This window comes from Micropterus salmoides, unplaced genomic scaffold (assembly GCF_014851395.1).
Source record: "Micropterus salmoides isolate LMB-PRFRI ecotype aquatic unplaced genomic scaffold, ASM1485139v1 Ms_hic_scaffold_7, whole genome shotgun sequence".
NCBI classification, from domain to species: domain Eukaryota; kingdom Metazoa; phylum Chordata; class Actinopteri; order Centrarchiformes; family Centrarchidae; genus Micropterus; species Micropterus salmoides.
Genome location: NW_024044459.1, coordinates 12,968,602 through 12,996,267, shown reverse-complemented (window position 1 = coordinate 12,996,267; position 27,666 = coordinate 12,968,602). Strand labels below are relative to the sequence as shown.

General features: G+C 42.3%; 1 protein-coding gene across 2 annotated transcripts in view; it reads right to left on the bottom strand.

The window, feature by feature from the left end:
- kremen1 (kringle containing transmembrane protein 1) overlaps positions 1 to 27,666 on the bottom strand; it is a 58,836-nt gene that overhangs the window by 16,239 nt on the left and 14,931 nt on the right. For both annotated transcript variants that reach the window (XM_038704562.1, XM_038704563.1), the window contains exons 2-3: positions 19,939 to 20,101; positions 11,032 to 11,123 (exon numbers count right to left, since the gene is read on the bottom strand). In XM_038704562.1, the coding sequence (XP_038560490.1) occupies positions 11,032 to 11,123; positions 19,939 to 20,101 (255 nt within the window). The remainder of the gene's footprint in view (positions 1 to 11,031; positions 11,124 to 19,938; positions 20,102 to 27,666) is intronic.

Sequence of the window (27,666 nt, the reverse complement as noted above, 5' to 3'; positions counted from 1 at the left end):
CGTTATTATATCGACACAAGGATCAAAAAACTTCTAATGATACTAAGGGCTTACCAAACTAAATGCTGAAATAACATAGTATATATATAGTATATTTCTGATTCATAGCCACTGTACAATGAGCCAGTTCAACATAAAAATCATTGCAATGTACAAACAGGCTCCCCATTAGGCTGCACTGAACAGTCTCTAAACTTCAGTAAACGTTTCGTTCCTTCCTTCCTTCCTCCTTTTCCCCATTCACCTACACACATTTAAATTCATTCAGATTCATTATCTGGGCTAGTAACAATTATTCTAGTCAGGTGATTTTGTTTTATTTAGTTGCTTGTTTGTTGCTGCCTGAAGAATTCTGGACGTGGGAACATGAAAGATCAGTTTAAAGGGACTGACTGATAGCCCCCACACAGATCATACAACGATATCGCCACTGTGGCTTCACTGTGTAGGTGATGGCGTGGGGTTTCTATATGAATGATTACAGTCATGATGACATTTATGCCCCTTTTCCAGAATAACTTCTAACTCCTTCACATTCCCAATGTATTTCCTTTGCTGTATATCAAATTATTTGACATTTTAGCTACATTTCCTGATTTGTTTGTCTTTATATATGCTGATCCATTTCACATAGAGCGGCATAGATTAGACAAATAGGCAACTGACAGAAAAATGTATCAGCAACTATTCTGATAATTGATTAATGGTTTCAATAATTTTTCAAGCAAAAATGGCATTTGCTGGATCTCGCCTCTCAAATGTCTGGATTTGATGGCTTTCTTCTGGTCATGTATGATAGTATACTGAACTTTTGGGCTTTTTTAGAATAAAACAAAACAAGCTAGTGAAATGGATCACCCTGGGCTGCGGGCATGTTCCATAATTTACTGACACCTTGTAGACAAAACGATTAATCGGGAATATAAGCAGCAGATTAATCGATAATGTGCACTAATTTTACATGACCCGCATTCAGTTGAGAGGCTCGACATGAGGCAGACCGTAACACCTGGAGACGTTTTCAAGAGAGGTTCTGTCAAACTTCCAGGAAAAATGCAAGAACAGACCAGCCGAGCTACATACATACCATGTGTCAAACTGATTAGGCAAAGCAACGTCACTGAGGAAAACAAATTCTCCCCATGCTTATGCAGAGAATCATGTATGAATCCCTTCCTCAGCTTTCAGTGTTTACACTCATGTCTAACATCACAGGCTTTGTCTTGTGACAGCTTTGTGAATGCATAAACATTTCAGTGTTTTTCTTTGTATGCCTCAATGGCTGTGAAACATTTTTGCAGGCAAAGATTCCTTCATGGGTTATTTTCTTACATCTGTGAGATTTAGTTTTGATATCGCTTAAGAGTAAAAAGAAAGTAAATTGCTTCTAGAGACTAGGGTCTCTTATAAAGAAAGAAAGAAACCACAAGAAACATTCACTTTGGCCAAAATCATCCTTTATCAGCGCTTCATTAACATCCAATTACATTGTAACCAGAGACAAAAAAAAGTCATTAGTGCTTCCACATTAGAGATGTTAAAGCGTGAGGTCAGAAGAGGAGAAGCAGGATTTTAAAAGCACATTCCTCAAGTGCTAAAAGGCTTGATTCAAGTAATATAACATAGGCACTGAATGTTGAAGCATTGGAAACACTCCCACTGTCTCATTAATGCACCGCCAGCAGGTTAACAATTCAAATCATATGCACACACACCTACTGGAACATATACTGCCTTCCCAGGAATAATGAGTGCAAGAAAGCAAGGAAACAACACTTATCACAGTCCCGTTCTGTCTCTCTGCCTTTAGTCCTCACTCCGTCTCCCTTTCATTGTGTCTCAGCCCCATTTATTACGCCTTTTGTGGTACAGTATGTTCAATACGTAAACAAATACAGATGCAGCATTTCATCTGGTATGTGATCCGAAACAGACAAATATGCCACAAATTCCCCCTGGACGACCAATTCTGGAAATTCTGGTATTATCTGTGAGGAGGTGGGAGTTGCTATTATGTGTTTCTGTTGAGTTTATGCTTTGCTTTTTCTATGGCGGTCATAAATTATCCAGCCTGTAAATGGGAACAGTTTACAGTTAGCCAATAAAGGACTTATTATTGGGTAGAATAAGATAAGTATTTGTATGTAACAGATTGACTTTGCCAGTGGGATGTTCAAAACATGCTGCTGAGCTGTGTGCGTGTCTGTGTGTGCATGTGTGTGTTAGAGAGAGAGATACAGAGAGGAAGAAAGAGAGAAAGATGTGTCAGGACACCACGTGCATGTTTACTGTATCTGTGTGTCCTTTTTTATCCCATTTAAATGTTTCTGTGTGTTGCGTGTGTGTGTGTGTGTGTGTGTGTGTGGTGGAGTCTGTGTTACAACATGATTGAGATGGAGGAGATGAATGCCCCAGGAGAGGGCCTAACCATCTAATTAGAGTGAAGAGGGAAGAGCCGGAGCTTTAAATGAATAATTAGTGCCTTCTCAGAGACCCGGCCCAACAGTGCAGGCAAGAGATGAAAAATGGCTGCCTCCTCTGTGTCCCAGGGGACTTCATGCCGGAGTGACTGGGAGATAAAAAGATGAAGAGACACTTTGTGACCACCTCAGGCATTAGATAAGCACAGCGGTGGACTTCCATTTACCATCATTCACTTTCAAAGAGATGGACTTCTTGTTTGTCTAGTGTGGCAGGTTGTCTTGGTTATCTGGATGTCACTAACTGTGGCAAAGTCTCCAGGAATGTGCAGAAAAAAAGGTTTGCCAGATACAGAAGATGTATTACAATTAATAATGCAGCTTGAAAAGTCCAGATTCTGACACTTTCCCTCACATGTAACATTTCTAATCAGTGTGAACAAAATCATGTTTGCATTTAAATACTTTTTTTTCAAAGTTCAATTAGGAGATGTTGTATATAATTATTCCCAAGGGCAACAAAGGTTGCGTCTTTGTTGCCTTTCATTTGATTGTTTAAATGCAAGCTGCACATAAATTGCAAAGTAAAACTATATCATTGTTACATCATTCAACTTGCATGAAACTAGTTTGCTGATGTAGCATTACCACAAAACACTGAGATACGACAATGGGACAAGATGAAAAGCATTGTTCCAGATATTGTTTGAAACCATCGTGAATAAAGTCACACAAGACTTACAGCTAAAAGCACCAATAATGGCGAGGAAAGTAATGACTGCCTTCACAACATGCTGATTGTTTTCTTACAGACTAATAGTCCTGGAACAAAACATGTAACTTTTTGCTCTGAGGATGGATGAAGAGGAAAAGGCCTGTGGTCATTAATCACAGGGCCTTATTAAAGGGGGAGTATTAATGTGCATCATAAATTTCATGGCTAATCTGCCCATTAGATTATTACACTCTGCATCTCATGTGCACAGTCCTGGACAACAATTAATGGAGTGCTCAAATCACAATTTTAAAAGATTTATCCTCTTGGGAGCATGAATGTGCACAGTAAATTTCAGTTTCTGGGTGGCGAGTTTGGCCTGCATGTGAAACTCGTCAGGAAGTATACATTTTTCCTCTTTCGACCATTAATGTCCAAAGCGAATTTTGTCAAGACAGATATCTCGTTTTTGAAGACTGGATGTGTTGCCATGAAATACAAAGACTTTGGTGATCCTCTGACTTTCCCTCTAGTGCCACCAGCAGGCTGACAATTGTTATTCGAGCATGCTGACGTCAGCATTTAGCTCAGCCGTTGTGCAGCCTCACAGAGGGCGCTAGCACGGCTGGAGACTGTGACGACTAAAATTCATATTGACTATGTAAATAATACAATTTCATCAAATTTGGCTGACACATAATGTGCATTGTGAGCTCAAGTGTCATTAGCTGAACAATATTTAATAATAAAATGACACTTATTGCACCTGTGTAGAGCCATGTGTCTACAATTGGCTGTGAGCCCTTATTCCTGAGTGCTAAATTGGTTGGCCTGCTATTCATCTCTTCATCTTTCCAAAGACAAGCACAACAATGGCCATCTACTTGTTCTCTTTAGAAAACATTCGACACAACCAGCTCTCCTCGTAATCAATACCTTTAATTCCTTAATGGCCCTGGCTGACTTAACCCCAGCCGTGTTGAGAGAGAGACGGAGCCAGGGAGAGAGGCGGAGAGATTAAATCTACCTGACGTCCTCTGGCTTGTTTTTGTGAGAGTCTCTACTTTCTAGTTTCTGTCTGAGGCAGGTATTTCCCCCTGAGGGCAGGTGTGGGTGGAGCTATGAGGAGGTCAAAGTTCAAAGCTCCTCTACCCTCTTTGCTAGGTAAGAACAGGCCTAATGCAGGCGAAAGGGGACACATCAAACCGACAGACTTCTGTGCCTCAAAGCCTGTGCCTCAAAGCATCCAAAATTAGCACCTGTCAAGTGTCAAATCACAGTAAAAATCTGTTTCAGCTCAATCATCTTATGCATGGTCTCAAACTGCAGTCAATATATGGCACAGGCTCCTGATTCGCTGCTCTAAATCTGTAGTGCTTGAACTTCTCTCCTGTTTCTCCCGTGTGTCTAATGTTAGCAGAAAGTGGAAAGAAAAAAAGAAAGAGAAAAACTGCAGGCTTTCACATGTGGTAATTCTACACATAAAATAGCTCTAAAAATGAGGCTGGCATATTTCTATGAAAAAATGTATAATAATTAATTTGGTTGGCAGAAAATAATCTTGGCGGGTAATTTTTTAATTTACAAAACTGGGGTAGCGGGGCTAAAAAGCTAATTTTGGACAATGGTTGCATGCGGTTGCACACACACCACACACTCATTAGGTCTTTGTTATGAATGTAGTTATTTTAAGAGCAGCCACATGATACGCCTCTAAGCTTTTTGGGGGGTTCAACAGGATCGTCTCTTATAAATCTTTCTTTGTGGTTAAACCAGTCAGATTTTGTTACTTTAGTTTATATTTTTCATGTGAAAAAAAACAAACAAACAGTAAGATCTCCTAGACACAACTTAACCATCAGCACAACATGACTGACCTTACCCGAACCTTAATTCTCATCATTTGAACCTACAAGCCTCTTAAAGAGGTAACGAATGGCCAATATGAGCTCACTTCACAAACATGTCCTCACTCTGAAGGTCTAAATCTCTGACCGGTTTTTACACTGTCAAACGTTCAGGACAAACACACACACACACACAGTGACACACAGACACACACCCTTCTCCACTCAGTGATGCCTGAACCTGCCTCAGTATGCTGGTTGGTTGTGGTGAAAGCTGGTACAAGACCACCTACGGGAAATATTCTGCCTCTGAAAACAATGACAGAGAATGAGTTGAATTCTGCAAAAACAGAACCTGAAAGCATCCCCGATTCAGGCAACCACAACAGCCACGAGGCAGGGCTGTGGTGCTTCAGTCTGGGCTCGGTTTCCAGACCACATGTCCAACATGTCTCGGCCTCTTGCTTATTTTGACTTGTACTTGTTCTTGTCTCAGACCTTTCTTGTCTCAGACTTTTCCTGCCTATTATAAAATCTTCAAAAGATGCATTTTTTTTCTCAGCCTGGTCCACATTCTGTCATTTTCTTCACAGCACTGCAATTTAAGGAATAACACCTGTGTGTATTAAATCATTATTCACTGTATCGATTGGTTGGATGCTCCCAGCTGCTGCAGAGACAGGTACACCTCTTTATCTTTAAGAGGCTCATAAATCAATAATTTTACACGCAGTGGCCTGCTTATAGCCCATTTTGATCTTGTTTGATAGATTTAGCTCTGGTTCTGTCTGGTCTTGACACATCTCTGACCTGTTCATCCTTTGTCAAAAATAAATGCTAAGAATTAAATCCCTCTAGACATAAATATGCGGAATGGGAAATTGCTATTTTGACTAAAGTCCTGTTATCTGGTATGTTTCAGGTTTCCTGTTTCAAGTATTCATTCAACGTTTCATCCAGCAGGATTTCCCATGCTACAAAGTAGTGGTGGTATTTTTTTTTTTTTTTTGCATTTCATAAAACTGTAAATTTATTAGCTTGTATTTGAGCAGAGAAGATGGACATTTACAGCAGTTGAGTAATTTAAAAAAGACTAGTATGAAACCTTTTAAACTCCTGACTTATGAAAAGCTCAGTTTCATCCCACATAGTTGAACACAAGCAATTTGGCTTTCAACTCAGCTGGCGGTTGACTCAGGTGTCCCATAACTTCAAAGTGTCATTTAGCGGCTTCATAAATCACTCTTAATGAAGGCAATATCTCATCATTGCATATTTTTGTCAACATTTAGTAATCAAACCTTGGGCCAAACACAAAACTACTTTGTTTTAAGGTCTTTAAGGTGTGGCTGGTTAGCTTGTCAGATGGATGTGGTGCCTCTGGTATTGAGACTATTATTCATTGGTGACAGACAAGGTTAATCAGACATTCCCTCTATTGTTCAAATAGATGAAAGTATAACTTACTGTAATTGAGTGACTCAAGTCAACCATCAAGTCTCTTAAATGTTCAGGTGCACACACTGACAGCTCTATAACAAGGGAGCATCTCAAAATATCACAAAGCACTTATTGTAAACATATATCACACTAGAAATGATATAACTTAAGGAAAATGTTTATTTTTTCATCCTATATTAACAGGTCCTAACTTTCTTTCGTCTAAATAAGTTTGTTGTTGATTGATATGATGTCGAGTGAATGAAGCATAATACACAGCACAAATACAAATGGGAGTTTTGAAAGTCAGAAATATCAGCACCTGGTCAGGCAAAAGTTGGTTGGTCTTTGGTTATAAAGAATTTTATCAAACCTCTGTGATGTTCCCCTTGTAATCTTACTAGGTGCACCTATAAACCATAACAAATGTTGATAAATTTGATTCTTGCAAGGTAAAAGGTGGGAGATGTGGGAGTTTAAATGGTTTTATTGAGAATTCTTATCATTATCCTTCACATGAAATATATTCCAAATTAGCATTTTCCTAAAAGGCCTGTCTCTTTACTGCAGGGAAGCACAACTAGTTTTTCTAGGTTAAATGCTGTTGAGAGATGAGCTCTGAACGCGGAGATCAAAGCGTCTTTGTCTTGGCAAGCGCTTGAGGACTTCACCTTGACAGTTTCACTCTGTGTCAATCAAATTCAGGCAGGGCACATTGTCAAGCAAATGCATGTCAGTTTAAATAGGCCATACCAAAACAAAACGTCCCTCCAGTACGGAAAACTCTGAAAAAGGAAAAGCTGAACAGGAACCATCACAGAGTAAATGGTCAATAAACAAGCATTTTTCCATCTGCTGATCATGTCCACACACTGAGACGTACAGTCCAGCGGTGCTCAAAACAGAATCTTTGAATTGGATTTTCTTTAAAATCTCTAAAACAAATATTTTGCCATGTTTTTAATCAGTAATGTGAGTGAATGTTTTATCGCATGAGTAAAATATAGCTAAAGTGGGCTCAACACAAGTAAAACTAAGCTCCCAGGAATCGTCTCAGTTCTGAACTTGTGTAAAGCTAAAAACTGAAGCCCTTTAATAATGGATTGAGCTGTCAACTCTGATGAACCTACTGGTTTGGCCAAAGGCTCCCCTGGTACTTTCCTCACACCATATTAGAATCAGCACTGCTCAGTCAAACAATATAAAGCCTTCTCTGCCCCATGTACTGAGGCTTGATAAATCAGTATTGAACTGACCTACAGTACAGAGAAAACCCGCATTTCACAATAAATGTGTCCAACTTTCAATATAGCTCATATTAGTTAAATGCAGAAAAATTTAGATTTTTGAAATGTCAGATTTTAAAAGAGTCAGGCTGGTCTGCTACACAGGAAGTGGACTGTTCAGAAACCTCGAGGTAACACCGGACAGTAGACTCAGTTTCCACCAGCACAATCTTGACCTCAAAAAAAAGAGCCACCAAAGACAATCAGTTATCTGCAAGCTTAAAGTACTCTATGTTGCCCCCCATCTCCTACTCTTGTTACATCAGAGCATTATTTAGCCCATCCTGTTATACTGTTCCTGTTGCTTCTTTAACATGCTATCGTTTACTAATCGGGCCCATCTTACACGCAACCAACCAACACTGCCGTCAGGACAATTGGTCATCCCACACCCAACCTAGCAGAACCACACATTAAGGCCATTGCACTGCAATCTCAATAGTAAAAGACATCACACACACACACTCAATCACCATCTTACCCTACTGCCCTCTGGGCGCAGGGAACAGAGCACTGAGGTGCAGTAGTGCCCGCTTTGGGAAAGTCTGACCCTTGTATGTGAGGATCAGCCATAGCCGCCTTTAATAAAAGGCCTCACTGAACTGGCCTGAGTGTGTACTGTTGACTGCCATTGTATGTTGTTGCTGTGTGCTGTTGTTGTCCGATGTGTACAGTGCGTGAAAATGAATTTCCCCTTAGGGATAAGAAAGTCTAAAATCTAAATAACAACACATGTGACAAGGTTTTGCTTCACTGAGCAGTTAGTGGCCTGGGAATGAGAAGGGCCCCATAACCAGCATCCATCGTGACATACCGTGGAAGTGTCAATTTGTACAGTAGACGATGTGCCTTGGCAGCGGGCCTTTTTGAAATGTTTAGATAATTCCACCACACGATATCTTCTGCCATGAGGGATTACTGGGATCAACAAATGCCGAGACCTACACTATAATCTACCCTGCCTGACTATGTGATTCTGGCCTCGTGTAACCTGCCCAGCAGTGTGCGCTCCAGCAGGGTGTGTCACCACCACCATGGTGGCATGACCCAAGATGACAGGGAACCCAGCTGGATGACAGTTGGCAGGCTCCAGGTGCCTCAGCGAGTGGCCACCAACACCAACCACGCAACATCAAACGTGAGCAAAAAAGCAGACAAAACAAAAGCCAGACAAAATGAAAACAAAGACCACTGTTGCCCTTTCTCTGGCACACCACAGTGTTTTCCAGCCTTTTGTTTCCAGCCGCAGACTGAGAACACTGACACTGAAAGAGCATCAGCATTCTCTCACTTGGCAGCTGAAGCTCTCAAACGCAGCAGATTGAGAACATGCACCGCCAGAAGGTGAGGTACCACGTGGCGATTATGGTTTCACAATAAATGAGACAAAGCATTTGAGTCTAAAAGCTCCCTGGTATCCCTGCAGGGAGAAACCGTCTCTACTGAACAGGCATGTTTTCATGACACTGGATGCCGGGCTCACAGCAAACCTCCTCTCCTTTTCTTACATTACAGGGCTCTGTATAACTTAAATGCCCAAACATAAAGAGGAACGTCCGTGTAAGACGGCACTTGATACGGGCGAAGCTCTCAGCCGATAGAAATGGGCCACATGTCGCAAGGATGGGTTACACGCTACACAGTACTGGATCCTAGACAAAAAAAAGGCTGAACCAGCACATGACATACCCATCTGGAACAAAAGCTGGCCTAATTTCACCAAAGATAAGGGACAAGCCCGACTCCGAACAGAGACAGTTTGGGCTGCTCTCCACTTTCCCTCCCAAACCACAAAGGTTTGGGATATCGGCCTATAAAAACTGAGCTAAATGGACAGTTGTCTGAAATAGGTCAGTCAAAAGTCTAATGGGATACGCACAAACTCCTATACACATAAACACGCAAAAACATGGACAAATACATGGATACACACAGGCCATGCAGCCAACAGGCATTATTAGATGAGTTAATGGGTCCTGAGCCATTCAAACAGCAGGCTTTAGTCAAGCATGCTACTCAAGACACGATAATGGTGGGATAGCTAGAGGGGTTGGGAGTTTCTTGAGGCCTGGTGGTACCTACTGCAGTGAAAAGTCACAACATCTCTAAGGCTCAGCTGCTCCTCTGCACTGTCTACCCGTTTACCTCAAAAAGTTCAGTTCAGACACATGCTGCATTTTGTCTTTTAGGCTTTTGGGCGAGGCTTGTATCTGTTGTTGCAAGGATTTCAAAAGTAGACACATAAAATATTAAGGAATGCAAGGGTCAGACGTAAACATGACAGAGGTAAAGGTCTTCAAAAGAAATAGAATAAAAGATAGATTAAGCAGGAGGAGGAATGTTTAATCTCGGAGAAAAAATTGAAAAAAAGTAGATTGAGGTTGATTAGGTAAGAAAGGGGAATGTGATTCATGACGGAAATGGTAAATGAACTATTCATTTTAGTTAAACAGAATATTTGAGTTCTGCTTGGCTTTATTTCAGCAGCTGCCTCTATCTTTCACACCAGATTCTTTCAGTGTTACTGCATACTTTTAAGTATGCAGTAACACTTCTGACCTAGCCTTGTGAGGCGAACAACACATGGAACATTTTGAAATAACATTAAGTAAATATCACCTTAGAAATATAAGCATGTGTGACAGTTACGTGAGCAAACAAAAATATGCTTGCAGCAAATCACTATATCTGAACCTCCTCTGCAGGAATTCGGATCTTTGGCATCAAAAACAGCGTAGGTTGATCCACCTAAGTCTGTTTTCAACAGCAGTGATTAAAAAGGTGGAGGGAATGAAAGTAATGGGATTAAAGACAGGCAGCTCTTTGTAAACGTGTGCCAAACCGGTAGAGAAGATGCACAGAAGCACAATATCTCCCAACTTAAACAGTCCGTCATACAAGTTCATCCAGGAATTACTGGACAGGGACACTCTCACACCCATTAGGTAACAGGTAGATGCACATAATCACTCACATCAAAAAACATGCCAAAACAAGCTACAAAGCCAAAGGGGAAACTAATGAACCCACATACAAAAACGCACACACACACACACACACAATGGCAGTGATTGACAGCTCGCATTAAAGTAAGGACAGGCTTGGGCATGGCAGAAAGAAGGTGAGGGGAGGCAATTAGAGGCATTTTTTAGATGATAATAGCTGTGTACAAGTCATGCAGTCTGCAAAAGCTATTCGTAGCTGGCAAGCAGATGAGCATAGCAATGAAAATGGCTGGTCCATTTGCCCATGATGTGGCCCCTAGGGCATGGACGGGCAGAGCAGAGGGAGAGACAGATAAACTAGTGGCATAAATCTCTTACTCTGGCATGTTGGGATGTCACAGTATCTCCAGTAGATCCCGTCTTCATGATCTGCAATGTAGCACCACGGCTGAACGTCCCCATCGGGATTCCTGCAGGCATTGAGGGGTAAAGGTTAGAAGGTGTCCACACTAAGCTGGTTAAATCTGATAATAATGTATCTTTTTCTTTTTTTGTAGTTTCCTGTTAAAATTGACCTTTTCAAAAACACCTGCCTTGGGGAAGACTTTCTATCGTCTCTTACTCACTCTGTGAGCACTCATATATAATATGTATAACAATAAAACCAAACACACATTGCAGGTGTTAACCCCTTCATGTGCATTTTTCATGCAACCTTAGCCACTGACAGAAAATGACTGGTTCCAGCTTCTCATATGTGATGATGTGATGCTGAAATAAACTAATCTGAATGTGGTTGTTTGACTGGTCAGACAAAACAAGATGTGTGAAGACATCGCCATGGGCTGAGGGAAATCATAACAGACATTTTAGGCTATTGTCTGACAGAGACAAATCACAAAAGTGATTAATAGATTAATTGAAAAAAATAATCAACTGATTAAATGACAAGGGAAATAATCGTTAGCTGCAGTCCTATTTGTTAACAGGTAGCGTTTATAAGCCGCAACCAAATTACTCTTTTTTTCTCATTCTGCTGTCTGACAACAGACACAGTTGGCAACAGGCCATATTTGAACTTTTCCAAGACCATGACAGCAGGAGGGGACAGAACTGAGGTTTGAGAGACCTTTACAAAAATGAAAACACTTGAAATGGATGCATGACATTTTCACAAATAAACTGCATTTTCAGATTTGTCTGTTTTGTTTTGGAGTTGTGTTGGGGGCATGCTAAGGGATGAAAAGAGAGAGAAGGTAGAGAAAGATGAAATGGCAGGGATATGAGGGCAAATCAACAACACAAAGGCAGGCTATCGTCTGAAAACTCTGCTGCAGAGGGCTCAATCACGTTTCAGAGGGCGACTGTCTTGGCTGTGTCAATTATCCCTTGTAGCACCCCTTGGCGCTTGTTGGTTTAGCTCCTTCCTCTGAGCTCTGGAGGATTGACCATGCATGTCAGTCAAGGGCCAGACCAACGGGTCTTAAAAGGTGGAGGAGGTTGGAGGTCAGGGGAAGGCTCTTTGTTCTGGGCCAGACACAGACCTGAATGATGGGGCTTTTGTCTGAGGCTGCGGCCTCTTTTGAACCTCATCAAGGCACTTTCAACCCATCATAATAAGGCTGACAGGCCCCATGGCGCTTTGGGTTTTCGGTTTTACCTACAAAAGCCAAAGAATTGGGATAGAAGATAGAAATACCTAAAAGCTTTGTGGAGGCTCCATATCCCCAGGGGGATCGTGCAACTTTGTAAATCACGACCCTCATGTCAACTTCTAAATTGCTGATAAATGAAATCAAGCAGCTAGCATGCAGTTTAGCTATTTAAACTCTATTTTAGGATTACTGTGAACTGTAAAAAATACACACCCTGTCAACTAAAAAAACCTTCTAAGATGACAATGCTATTTTTTTTTTCATACCTGACTGTAATTGCTGCTGGAGACCTTTTCTCTTCTCTTTTGACACACTTCATTGTAGCTTCTTGAAAAAGCCCTGGGGCACTGCAATATCCCGTTTCGCCTTTTGTGAGCAAAGTTGTGAAGGGCGTTTCCATTTCTTTTCTTCTCCCATCAAAAACACTATCCCGAGTTTCCTCCTCTCTTTTCACACTCAGAATGAGGTATTGACAAAGATGTCGTTGTAAAGACTTTTTGGGTTGAACTCAAGTTTAAGTGCCTCAAAGCTTTTCACTCTCAATATCTGGTAAACAGTTATCGCTCTATTTCTTGCAGCCTGTCGGCAACAGCAATGTGTGAAGAAAGAGGCCTGCCATTATGCTATCAAAAGAACCCAGAACTTCTCTCAACCTGAAATGTTCCCATGTTCACAGGAAACCAGTCTTGTTTTCCAGTAAATTTCGACACCATATCATGGGCCCAGATCTGATTGTTGCTCCACCCAGATTGGAGGCAGACACCTGTTTGTTTAGCCTAAGGCTACTGCTGAAATAAAAAACTGGGTCCAACCATCAAAACATTGGATTATGTACCCTTCCCTTATTTCTCTCTCCCCTTCTCTTTTTCATGCCTGTCAACGCGTAATAGCCCTATTTGAAATAAGACTCCCAAGAGTTCATCTTTAGCCACTTATGTAATTTACTGCACTTTCTTAATCACCCCCTCAGGAGGCAGACATGAATTATAACCATCAGCATTAAAAAAAAACACATCCTCAGGAGACCTCCCATCCCGTGTCTGACCCACTGGTATTTTTGATCTGAAAATGATGCGGTGTGTCCATCCATGTTCTCTCTCCCAAACGCCTGGTCCCCAAATAGTGCTTCATCCCAGTCTTTCACACATAGACACACACCCATAAACACAGTTTTAGCAGAAGCACGGGAACATCATCCACAGGGCTAAGGTGAATAGGCCAGCCCACATGACAGAGAAACATAATCAATCCTGCCCCAAGGTATCAGTGAACTTGTGTGTCCGTAGGTGTGTGTGTGTGTTAGGCGAGGGAGGGATGGAACAGAAGTTGTAAAGCAGACAGTCTCAGATTAGCCGAGGTGCCACAGTGCAGATAAGACCTCAATGGACTGAAATCCATTTGTTTAACCCGGCAGCATTCGTTTAACCCGGTCCTCGTGGAGACACTCTGATAAAAGTTGCTGCCAGGGTGTGTATAAGGGCATTTTTAAGGGGGGGTTGCATTCACATCCATGTGCGTCAGACATGTCCCGCTTGGCTCTGAGTAGGAGAGCTTGTTGAAACACTCCCATACCCAGAGGTAGATCACAGAAGATGTTTGGACACTTAATTGGCACAATTACCCTGATTGAATCATTTTGCTCAGAGTGAGCCACACACTTCGGTACAGAGCCAATTATAGCCACATTGCGTTTTCCCTCACAGGCTCTCCGTCCTGCATTTGAAGGCAAGAGGGGCTTACATCTGAACACAGAGAAAAAAAACAGGTGTTCTTGGCTGGCCGCTGTTCAAAAGGTTTCCTTTAATAACCATTTTCCACGTACCTTAATCAGAAAATTTATGATCATCTTTAAAATGCCTGGCACTGTGAAACTACATATAAAAATCACAAAATCACTTACATCAAACTACGCGTGCAAATGCTAAAAATAGCATGCATTTTTCCAGAGTTAAACTTTAACTGTAAGATTCTAGAGGAACTTTTGTGTAGTTAAACTAGTAGATGCGTAAAAAAAGAATCAAAGCTACACTTCCCTCATTTTACATGAATGGGAGAGAGGAGAAATGCTGATTGGAAAGAGGTGGTGAGAGGCTTGTCTGAATTGAGATTTGAGGTCAGCAGCAGATCAGAGTCTGGCAATTTACTGCCTGAGAGAAGACTCTTTAATTGACTTGGATGATTTAGCATGCAAACTGCTGCCTGCTGCTGTGCGTCATGAATGCATGTATTGAAGAAGAAGGCTTGTTGGTTGTGGGCCGATATGTATAGTCTACTGTCTATTGTTGTGCTCTCACGGTCCACTTGTGCTAAACACGATATTGTGATGTTACTGTGTCATACGTGGCTGGTAAACACACCACTATGTTCCTTGACTAATGTCTTTAAAGGATGCACCTATAAATTACAAAGATAATAATGGTTTCTTATCAATTGAAAGCAAAAGCCACTCTGTCTTTTCAGAAAAACCTACAAACAACATTGTCAACAGTTTTTTTTAACAATTTCTTCAGCAGAAGGTAAATCCAATGAAAACTGTTGACACTGAGGCCAGAGGACCCCTAATGCTAACCCAATGTTTCCATAGAAAATATTATGTGACTCACAGCCGGAGCACTTTTACGGCTCAAATCGACATGAAGCGCTCCTGGTTAAACCAACTGCGTCAGAAAATGTCTGTCTTTGAGAGTCAAAGGTACAAGCCAGTGTAAAAAAAACCTAAAGGTTGAAGTTAACAACAAATCCCAAGTTTCATTTGGGCAAGAAACATCCAATCATCCAATTAAAATTTGAGGTGACAAAAGATTAGCAGTTGAGAAGACTGACAATAGCCCTAATTCACAACTCTGACTGGCAACAGCAGCTGAAGAAATTATTAAAATAATTAAATCTATATAATCGTTAAATCATCGGGGGGTGGTGATGGTACAGTGGATAGGACACATGCCTTTGGTGTGAGAGACCCGAGTTCGAATCCACTGTGAGACACCAATGTGTCCCTGAGCAAGACACTTAAGCCCTAGTTGCTCCAGAGGCGTGCGACCTCTGACATATATAGCAATTGTAAGTCGCTTTGGATAAAAGCGTCAGCTAAATGAATAAATGTAAATTATCTGGGAGACTCTCATGACTCTATGTTAAGGGACGCAGAGCATACCGTTTAAAAACAGAATGGGGAAAAACACATCCAGAACCAGCATCCCTCTCCCCTTGCAGCCATATGGGTTGGAGGCAAAAATCTCAGAAAGTGATATTTCAAAACCTGGAAAAATAGGGCTCATGATGGAGCAGTGGATAAGACACATGGCTTTGGTGTGACAGACCCAGGTTCAATCCCCAACTGTGACACATTCACTAATGTGTCCCTGAGCAAGACACTTAACCCCTAGTTGCTCCAGAGGCGTGCGACCTCTGACATGTATAGCAATCGTAAGTCGCTTTGGATAAAAGCGTCCGCTAAATGAATAAATGTCAATAAAACCACTACTATCTGCAATTCCAAAAACCAAATTTGAAAACATTATTGTTTGTAATTTGGCTGAACTGACCCTTCAAAGACAAACATACACACATTTAAGGGGCACATTTTCTTGCATGAAATTGACTCCTTTAATGTTGATGGCTGATGCTTTAACGCCACACATTACATCTTCTGGTGGGACACTTCTATTAAGTTCTTCAATTTAACAAAGCCGCGCACTGGGATCATAATATTGTCATACAAACAGTGGACAACTTGGCTGCAGTTTGCCTGACCTCAGACTTGTTCCTGACATCACTGAGATTCAATTACAATCAACTTGGGGAACACCATTCACTCTGGCATTTCCATTATCTCATCTATGTAAGGGAAAGTCATTAGAAGCCATAGTGGACACTCATAAATTGTACACACACACACCTGCATATAAATAGCGAGGAAATGGCTGGCAAAGCTATTCAACCACCCACTGAACCATCATGCACACCCTCATACTAATGCACCAGGGAGAGAGTCCAATATCAGCCTGTAGGAAGAGAAGATTACAAGGAACAGTAAATGAAATATAAATCAGGACATCAATATGTGTGATGTTCTTCTGATGAATGTCATGAAGGATTCAGAAAAGGTCAAAGAAGTACTTCAGAAGTGACAAAAGTGTCTCGTTTAAGTGTAAAATTGCAGAATTACAGCAAAGCAGCTTTCAAGCTTTATACCAGACTTGAATGAATTCTGAATCGAACCACAGTAACGATCAGTAATGTGATATTTAAAAATGCGTCTCGCTAAGTATCAACTTAGACACGAGAGCTGTTGTCCTTATCTTGAGGCTTTGTGCTCCTTTTTTTGTAGGGGAACAATGTGACATTTCCCCTCTGCCCAGTTTCTTCCTGTTCTCACTGGGGTATTTTATAGCAGGCTATAACGATAAAATGTGGGGGCTGTTAGGGCTCTTTCTTCAGCACCACTGTGGTACCCTCTCGACTAAATCACCACCAGGAAAACGCCAGATATGGGATGAGAAGTGAGTTTGTAATCGCACTACTTCTCTGCTTCTCAACATCTGATACAGGCATAGAGCTGTGCGTTAAAGTTAAGCAATGCAGTGATTCCGGGCTTGCATTATCCACCTGTGCCTTGGACTCAGCTCTCATCTCATAAAACCACAATTGGCCTTGGGGTCAGAAATGCCAAAAATGCCCTGGCTGTCTTATGTTACCCCTCCTTCTCGCTTTCATTCTGCTACCTCCCCCTTTTGTCTAACAATTACCATCTATTGTGGAGTTCTAGCCAGAAATGTCCGCAAACATTTAAGCCTCAGACGAAAGACAGAGTGAGTTTGAAGTTTAGAGGGGGTTAAAGAAATACAGGGAACAAAATTTGAATTGCAAGCTGCTTTCATGTAAATAAGGAGATTTGCAATCCAAATTGAGCAACAATATCCACAACATCTCAAGAGCCAACTTTCCGTGATCAACCAAATCAAACATTACACATCTTTTTTGCAGTGGGATAACTCTCTCCTCTGCATGCACACAGCAACACACACACACACACACACACACACACGTGGGTGGATGCATGCACAAATACTTGACCCTGTGCAGACATGCCATAAATACCATCCCTCATCTTTTCACAATGAAGTGGCCACTTTGGTGCCCATTGAACTGCTGATGGCTGACTCTTTACAAGGAGGGTGTCTGAGAGAGACTTAGAGTATAGCTGTAGCTACAGCCCTAAGTGAATTTAATCTAACCCTCTGTCAGGAACAAACAAAGGCATGACAGTGAGCTGGAAAAGCTCCTGACTGCATCGGTGGCCAAGAAAATAACCAAATACAAGCAATGAAGATGTCCATTTTGAATCGCTTGTTGGACATAATACACTCCTAATGTGCAAGGAAAGTCTTCCTCAATCCTTTGCATATATCCTACTCATAAATTTTCCGAATTCCCATCCAGTTCAAGTAAAAACAAATCTGCCCAGTGCCACTTCAAAGCATTGCTGTGTTATGAGTTTACAACCATGACTTAGAAAAATGTTTCAGAGGCTTTGGGTCGAGGAGGAGGGGCGGTTCTGTTTCTCATGGCTTGGCGATCTGGGCCAAGCCACTGTGCTGGACATCTCTGTGAATCTGAACTAACTTCCTGCAAATACGCAAGTTTGACAGCCGTGAATACAATGCTGACAGTGGCACTTGGAGTGTGACTGATAGATTGAAAGGGTTTTCTAGACACCCAAAAGCCACCGTGTCCCTTCACATTCCAGGAAGAAGGGATGGAGATTAGCTTACATAAACTCTTCAAGCATGTTTGCATATTTGTGATGACAGGGCTAAACGTTCGGTTTGGGCACCACCAATAAAATATTTAGGGGCGAATGTGTGAGCAGGTACCCTGTGCTCAAACCCCAGCTAACAACCTAGTTCTAAATTATTGGGGGAGTCAAACACTTTGTCTAAGAAGTTCAAAGCTCTGTCAAACATCAGTATCAGCCGGTGTTAGAAAGGGGCATTATGTAGTTTTCAGCGGCCACTAGCGGTGCGGTTCTAAGATTGCAACCAGGCGTGTGCTCATACGCGTGCTTGCTTGAACTCATGAGCGAGCATAATCCGAAACACGACCACTTGCAGAAATGCAGAAATACCACAATAAACGCAGAAACACCAGCATGCAGGCTGTGGCTTTTTTCCAGACATTTTCAGGCTCTGTTACTTCAACGTTCCCGTCTCAGAGGCAGATCAACACCGGTGCCGTAACGTTACCTTTCATTCAGCTCAGCCAGCTGCATATTGGCTCAATGTTGTTGCTGTTAGTTACAGCGACGGAGAGGTGGAGAAGATGTGTACCTGAGTATTGGTAAAACCACAATAAACATAAACTGAATGTTACGAAGCAGACAGCGGCACCGGTCGGAGCTAATGTTACTGTAGCATTAGCTGGCTGCTCCTGGCTGCATCACTATAGGCTGACGTTAGTAAACAAATCGCTCCACATTGGCTTTTTTACCGTTACATCCTTTCTTGCAGGCTAAATCAAGAGTGGTACACGGGATAGTAACATGAGTCGCGTTAGTTGGTGAAGTAATGTGGAAAGCGATATAACTTTGAACCGGATAACATTAGCAACTGCTCTGCGTTAGCCGACGAGCTCACGTGACTTTCTCCAGCTTTACTAATGCTCACTTTGTTTTTACTCGACATCATCTGAATATGTTTGGTCTGATATAAACCTTTATTTTTGTATCCTTACATGGAGCCTGTGTTTTGCTGTGAGCCGGTTGTTTTATGGTGTTAGTGGACTGCATGTTGTTAGCTGCCGTGTTGTTGCTGTAGTACGAGAGAGGCTCGGGAGCGCGCACAGGCCTGAATCCGTCCCGGAGACCTCACATTAAAAGCAGAATAGTGGCTGATGCAAGTGAGTTTTGAGGCCATTAACTATAAGGCAATGATATTTGATTAATTTTATTGAAAAACTTACATATAGTCCCTTTAAAGCTGCTACTCAAAGCATTTTCACATCAATAACAAATTATATGTATCATAAACAAACAAAGATTGGCAGCCTTCCACTGTGAGCCACTGCTTAGGCTTTTGTAGGAAATCTGATGGATTTCCAGCACAAAAGGAGTTTGTTTTACAATAAAATAGGAGGGAGGAGTCGTTATTAGTACAGTGCAGAAACAGTCTTACCTTAATGTCCTCAAAATGATGATAAGTGAAGAGCTCACAGAATAAACTTTAACCCTTAGCTTTATCTGTAGCCCCACTAAAAACCTGGGGCGGCTGCAGGATTAAAACATTAATTAAAAATACAAGAGATGTTTAAAATGCTGTATGTAACTATTTGAGATGAGATACAGCATGTTGGTTCGTGAGCTTTAGAGGTGCTGGTAGGTGTCTTTTGTTACCTTTGGACAAAGATTGATTAGACCCTGTTTCCAGTCTTTGTGCTATGCCAATCTAAGCTAGCCGGCTGCTTAAGCCGAAAAAAGAGTGGCACCTATCTTCCCATCTAACTCTGCAAGAATGCAAATCTCAAGAATGCTAAATTGTTAAACTATACTAAAACTAACTAAAATATATTAATGACATAGATGCTGATTTCCGTGGGCTATCAGTAACCTTCCAGATCAAGAAAAGAAACTCACCTGCAGTAGTTGTGTCTGCCCAAACCACCCTCTCCATTGGGGTATTTGAGGGTGTTGTAAGGGTGCTGGAAGGTCTCATTCCAGAAGAGGCAGGGTTTACCACCATGCAGGCCGGTCTGGTTCTGGAAACCCCTGTAGTCCTCTCCATTGGCAGTGTAACACTCTGAAAAGAGAGAAATTAGATAAAGAAAGTGAGAGAATTTATTGGTGTCTGCATGAAGGGATAAAACATCTGTTAAGATGGAAATCAAAACCTTGGCAAGATCTTTTAAACGGGCATGTAAAAGGCAGCCACATATGCGACCTGCTTTATTGAGAGTCTGGATTCAGTGAAATACTCTTGTGCTATTAAAATGTTTTAATGTGTTTGGAATGATCATAGACAATACACTTGGAATCATTGTATTCGTTGTGCAGGCTCAATTCATTTCAGCTCTGGCCAAACGTGTTAAAGCAAGATCAATCACAGCATTGTTTCAATTAATGTCAACGCAGAAGCAAAGAAAAAAAACACCCCACAGATATACAACAAAAGCAAACATGGCTTGAATTTCCAGGAAGTGTATGACGACCATATGGCCAAGTCAAAGAGAGGGAGTGAGAAAGAGAGAGAGCTGGGTTCCCAAGGCAAAATAATGGCTAGAGGAAGGCTTTCCTTCCCTGAAAGAGGGAATTCAAATAAACAATGGCTGATGGGAGCGTGATGAGCCATCACCGCTCATCGCTCTGAGCCTGGGGGGGGGGGCTCCGAGAGTTTTAACATCTACAAGTGAAGTCCTCTTTTGATTGCATTACGATGGAAAATATGAATTTATTATGTGACTGTAATGATTAATCATAAAGCAGGTGCTCAAAATTGCCAGAGCAGGATACCCTTCAGTGTAACAAACTTTTCACTGTCTACGTGACATTTACTTGCAAAGAGTAACCACAAACAGGACCACAAGGATATACTGATATAGCTGATATACAGTATATGCAATTTTCCATTCTTAACACTTTGTAGTGTTTAGATATCAAGCAGGAGCGCGTGGAAGGATTACAACAATTTCACAGCATGTCTGTCAATCAAACACTAATAAGAAAAAAACAATACTTTCTTGTTTGGCTCGTCTCCATGGGGTCTTGTTGCTATGTACGCGGTTAGCCAGTGACCGGCCCCTTTAATCAAGCCAAGCTGTCTGGGCTGAGTATGAGCTAATGCATTGCAATATGACAGTCATTATACACCCCTTAGGGAGACAGCTGTGCTCCAAGGGTCTCTCCCATTCTCTTTTGAATCCAAGGTTTCCCAACTTCCTCACCCTCACTTGTATCTTATGGCCTATTCTCCTCTCTCACCATCCTCTAATCTTTTCTCCCCTGCTGCTTTTGCCTTTTCTGTCTTCCCCTTTCAACTCATATACAGACTTATTTGGGGATCGCCTAGCCTCATAGCCCTGCAATGCAACTTCTTCTCCAGTTCCAAGTCTAGGAGCATCAACAAGACATAAAAAAGTAACTGTTTTATTTGTGGGAGATCAATAAACTTAAATGTAGGATTGTAGTGCCTAAACATTTTTAAAGTTTCATCTGTTTAATAATTAGCTTGCGATATTTTCTACCACACTTCGCAATATTTACAGCAGTTAGCTTGCACGCAAACACACATTCCAGCATCTTGCATCCACCACAAAAGTACTACGAACACTTCATTTTAGAGTAAATCAGAGGCTCTGGCTGTTCTCAGTGTGTCAGTCAAAGTTGCTTTTAATTAAAGCTGTTTCGATTGTGTTGTTCAGTCAAGCCTATCAGCCATCCATCGTCTGGCTGACAGGAGTTCAACAGCAGCAAGGAGCTGCAGGGTGTCGGGCTCCAGCGATTATGATGCCACTCTATTGTCTATAAATGGTTCCCCTTTCTCTTAGCAAATTAATACGGCCTTGACATGCAAGGATATCAACCACCGGATTGTAAATTCACTCGAGAGAAGTCACTCCATAAAATTAGACTAACAGCTTAATGGTGTTATAACAGGGGTCATGCTCTTGCTACCCTTACCTGAGGGAACGATGAGGGGGTGGAGGAAACAAGTTAATGTAGGTTGACACCCAGCAGACAGGCAAGGCATGTTAAAAACTACACATTTGGAAGGTCTCAATTGTTACGTGTGCAAAGGATGCAAATAATAATAATAGTAAGCCATTTAGCTGACGCTTTTTTCCAAAGCGACTTACAATTGCTTTATATGCCAGAGGGCGCACACCTCTGGAGCCACTAGGGGTTAAGTGTCTTGCTCAGGGTCACATTGGTGGATGTGTCGTATCCACTACGCAATCGCCAACCCTCCATGATGGAGCAGCGTTTAACCTGCAGAAGACCAACATTAGTGTCAGCTGCCCTGGTAGAGTTTGAGAATGATGGTATTTTGATATGCATTGTATAATATGATATATACTTTGGGAAGACGGAATTCAAGTAATGAAATGTCATTGCATTTACATTTTTCTGGCTGCCGGCGTCCACGGCAACAGAAGAGAAACACTGCTATTGAGAGTTTGCCAGCGGCACAAGCACAATCATGAGTCACTGCTCCCCAAAAGCAATCACGATGGTTACTGCCCCAGTCAGAGAGGATAACATCAGGGAGGGACAGGGCAACGGACTGCATCCCAAATGAGCTCACGTCCTTCAAATATCTTCTCTACGAAAAGAGCGGTTATTAAAATGAATGAACTTGGCTGCATGCAGCGCTGCACTGTATCAAAGAGAAAGAGCCAAATGACTTTGTGAACGTCTCCTCTCCTCCTTCAGGAAACTTTACTCTGGAGTTTCAGGATGAAGGAGAGCTTGTCTGCACATGGTCCGCTTGGAACAAGCTGCTGCTGGCAGTCATTCAGCCCCGCTGTGGCCAAGTAAGCTTTCCAGGATGAGATGGTAAATATGGCAGTATTTTAACGCCGGGAGGAAGATGTGGGGTGAGGGGGAGGAGGGGGATGCCCATTCCATGTGGTTTCAAGGCACCATTTGCTTGTGGTGGGAATGGGAAGTAGCAGATCTGCAAGGACTCAGAGATAAGTGAGGCCATCGTAAAGATGAATGGTCCATTTAAGAGCACTGCGGATGGCCACACATCTATCAAGCTAAAAAGAAAGGACCAATTTTACGTTGGAGCGATGTGGATATGAGCATTTTATCCTTGTCCTGGAAGAAATGAAGAGCTCATCTGCTGATTGGACAGTCACCACATCAGGCCCACTCCCCTCCGAACACGCCCAACCCCCACCTCACACCCCTTTCCTTGTCACCAAGCAACTGTTGGCTCTCGTCACATGGGCCTGGGCTTTCTTGTGGTTTCATCATAGGCCGTGATGGGAAACAGAACCACCACCGCATGAAAGACGGAGAGAAGGGGGGGGGGGGCCTTCCATAAAATACATGCAGATCTACAAATAGAAAAGGTCCGGGAAAGGGAAGAGGAAGACTCGCCCTTGACCAAGCCCTACGCTCACAAAATACTGCACCACCCCGACAACGAGGGGAAAAAAAGAAAAACAGCAGAGCATCGGTGACAGAGCTAATCACCCTGTTATTATATTTGTTGAGATTTGTGGCTAATGACTTCCACATTGCAACTTCAAATGCACTTGATGCTCCAAGAAAAGAAGGGGGAGAGGGAAAGAAAGAAAGAACAGAGTAGGGTGCTTTGGTCATGTGATCTCAAGAACACAAACAAACAAGCTTACAAACAAATGGTTTCTCTGAAACACGTTGCCAGGTCACACAAGAGCACTTATTTGTTGTGTTTTCTATGAGGGATGAAAAGCAGCGATAATTACAGATGGCTGCTTCCTCACAGAGGGCTGACATAAAGAGCTTCCTTCCATCTTTATTATATGCTTCGAGCTCTGGGGACAGCAATACCAGCTTAGTGCATGAGCAATATTTCCACTATAATAAAATTACACAGAAACATGCATGTACAGTATTATGCACAAAACAAAAACATTTGCACAAGCACTAACATCACCAAAAACTGCAGGCTGCACACACGATTTGCCACAATATGTTTCCCCTCCATTGTGTCCTGGTAGCCATTACTGTTGTGGGGCTCATTAATGTCAGTGTAGTAAGAACAGAGGCCAGGGACAGGCCAAACCAGGCCAGATGTAGCGGGTAACAGATTTCTTTTCTGGGGGGACACAGCTGGCAGCATCAAGTCTGGTTCCCCTTTTCTCCAACATCATCCATTTCCACTTCAAAACCACATAAGACTTCAGAGGATCGCATGAAGACGGCTTCACATTTATTATCCTGGTTTCACAGATAGCCACAGATTCAGTGCGGCTCTTTTAATGAAGTCGGATGTTGCTGAGGAGAAGTCAGTGATTTCTTGAGGGGGGGTTAACGGACCAATCCTCGCCTCCCTGCTTCTCTGATCTCTCCTCTCCTGTAAGAGGTTTTTTAAAAGTGCCCTCATGCAAGAGGGTCAATTAAAGTGCAAAAAAACCCACCCTCCCATGTGATGAGAACAGATGCCTCGAACTAGTTAAATCTGCAGACAATGACATCTCAGTGGGATTTTTCAGTCCTTTTCATTTCATGCTTTTGTCATAGGTTGTAGCCCCTGATAACCAGGCCATAAACCAAGACCTCATTCAGTCCCAAAATAGCCTCCATCACCACCATTCTTCTTGCAACCAACCCTCCGCTGCACCACCTCCCGAGTTCACTACCACAGTAGCCACAGACCCACAGGACTCCCTGCCAAAGTCGCTGGGTAGCACCTATAAAACATAGCCCCATCTCTTTCTAGTGCGGTCCCTATTATTTAGCTCCGTAATGGAAAGAGTCTAATCTGCTGGAGCCAGTGGTGGGCTAAACACACTGCCAAAAAAACCTCAGTTTGAAGTTGCTTGTTGCAAAAAGCATAAAAATTTTTTCCCTCATGCTGCTCTCTGGCCCTTAATTTAGGTGTTACATCTTGAGGGATTTTGAAAAATCAATCAACAAACATACCAAAGCAGATAAAAACATCTACCTTTGTGGCTGGGATGAGATCTGACAAAATATACAGTCCAGATGGGCCATGGGTAGTTTTGGCTAGAGTGAGTGGACAAGCATGGAGCGAGGTGGGACGATTTAGAGTTTTGCTTGGCAGACGTTCAGGGAGGGACTGATGGGCTGCAGACTTTGACAATGACGTAAAGGACATTCAGGGACTTGCTTAAACCTTGGGGGAAAAAATTTCGACATCGGGGACCTGCCAGCCAACCTGACATGAGGGCGGATGAGGTGTCACATTCAATTACCTCCCTCTGGCACCTCCTTAACGTTTCCTCAAGTCATAATCAACATCTGCCAAAAAAGGCCATATTTCCAAACATGATTAAAAGCTTCTTCACCTCCAACACTGTCTTTGTTTTCCATACTTTCCCACACACGTCCACACAATCACACACCTCTCCATACAATAAGAAGACATGGGTTTCAGGGTTAAATAAATAGAAGGGAAATCTACATTCTCAACGCATGCCACGGAACCAGCTCTAAAACAACTCTGACACCAGAGTAAACAAAACTTGCAGCCAGGAGAAAACAGGGGCTATAAGTGAGGGTCGGATAAGGAAGCGGAGATGTGCTGAGGGTTTTGGGATCAGAGTTTATAAAGGTGCACAATTAGTCTGTGATCGATCTATCTTAAATTTAAACCAAACTGCAAATTAGAGCACAGCACTGAGAGACAAGGAATGATTGTGAAAGACAGGGCAATGGCAGGGGAATCAAAATTAAGCACAAAAGACAGAAGAGAGAAAAACACAGAGGCAAACACAGAGTGAGTCAGGGTGGGACAAAGACCGTTTTTATGACCCCGCAGATTGTTAACCCAGGCTCTAATTTTCTCCTTCTTGTGCATAACACCAATGAAGTGAAAACTGGGTTATTTCACATTTCCCCCTGTTATAGACAAGGCCGACAAAAACCAGGCTTGTAAAATTAACAGCAAACACAGCGTTAGCGTCTCCAAACCCACGGGTCTGAGTTTGAAGGTACAAATCTCATTCCAGAGGGGCTTTGTGGCACAGCTGCGTGCTGGGGCCCTTTACCAGCAAACAAACAACCGATGCAGGGCTAAACAGAGAGAAAATATGTCTTGCTAATGCATGCCCTCTGTGAAGAAAATAACACATCCCCATATGGGTTCCTTATCACATGCAGCTTTTGAAAATGAGAGGATCTATGGTTTGTACAAGTCATGATGGTTCAGTGTTGCCAATGGCCGTGCATGTCTCGCATGGGGGTGCTTTAAGCTTTTTTGTTTTGCCTGTAAATGGATGGTAAAATGATCTCTTAGTCAACTTGTGCTGTCAGATGCCCTGATAAATATATGCAGTGACAAAACATGCATTAATCTGCACTCCTACCCACATCATTCCAGATCTCCCCCATACTCATACTTCCCCCCCAGATGCACTTACAGTAAGAATGAAAGGGAGCAATTTTCATCAGTAGAGCAGCCGCAGTATTTTAAGATGGATCCGATGTGGAGGGAAGGGAGGACACACACTCGCACACTCACACACACAAATGTGCACACAGGATCCTTTGTTCCCACAGTGTTAAGGCCAGTGTCATTGTGGTGATGCCGTTCTCATTCACTCATCACACTACTGTAGATATCACCCAGCTTATGTGTGTGTGTTTGAGTGCACATGTCAATTCCCTATCTCCCCTCACAATGGGCCAGCTTCTCAAAGGCAGTTTGCGGTTACATTATGAAAGCTGTGTGGCCAGCAAGGCTTCGGCTTGACTCCTGTCCGTTCTCTCGTAGAATGATTTCCACGTTTCACGTTACTCCAATGGTAACAGTTAGATCCATATACAGTGATGGACCACAGATCCATATGTAGGCCCTTTGCCCTGTACGTTAATACACTTTAAGCTATAACATAAAAGTCAGATAGCACCTCAAAGAAAAGTGAACCATGAAAGAAAAAGAGAAGGGTTGTCACAAAACACACCTGTTTTCGTTTGTCCTGTTTGTGCTCAGGTTAGCCAGTATCTGAGGAATGTAAATTATATGTGGCTTGGTTTGCACTGAAGCTCTGTCAGTGCAGTTGCAGGGGACTAAATGCAACCATTACACCCCCCCACCCCTACCCAAACACACACACACACACACACACCCTCCTCTCTCTTCTTTCTCTCTCAGAGGACCTGTGTGATTACAGGGCACCGGGGAAGATGAGGTCTGACTTGGATAAATAAAGGTCTCGAGTCGAGGGGAGGGAGCAATGTGACCTGCCCTGCTAATGCAGAAACAAAAAACACAATAAAAAACACTACTGCACCAGATCAAAAGCTCAGCTCTTTTTCCTGTTTATTCTTAAAAGACATCATTATTAAAACAGAATGATGCTGTGCCTCTTTTTAATAGTGAGTCATAACAATACTCGAGGCAAGAGAAGCTGAAGCCATTGTGTAAAGCAGCAGAAGAGATTTAAAGGATGTGAACCTAAACGTGCTTTTGCAGATGGCAGTTATTTGTTCAGTTATGATGACATGAACAGTATGTCAGTTAACAGCACCCTCTCCATGTTCATGTTGTGCAATTCTTTGCTTTAGTAGCTGATGAGGGTGCAGGTGAAAATCTTTTTAGAGGACCTTTCAAACACTATCTTACTTCTTCCTTACAGAGTGCTGCTTTGCTGCTGTTTGGAAGAGAGTTTTTAGTGTTTGCTCTCCACT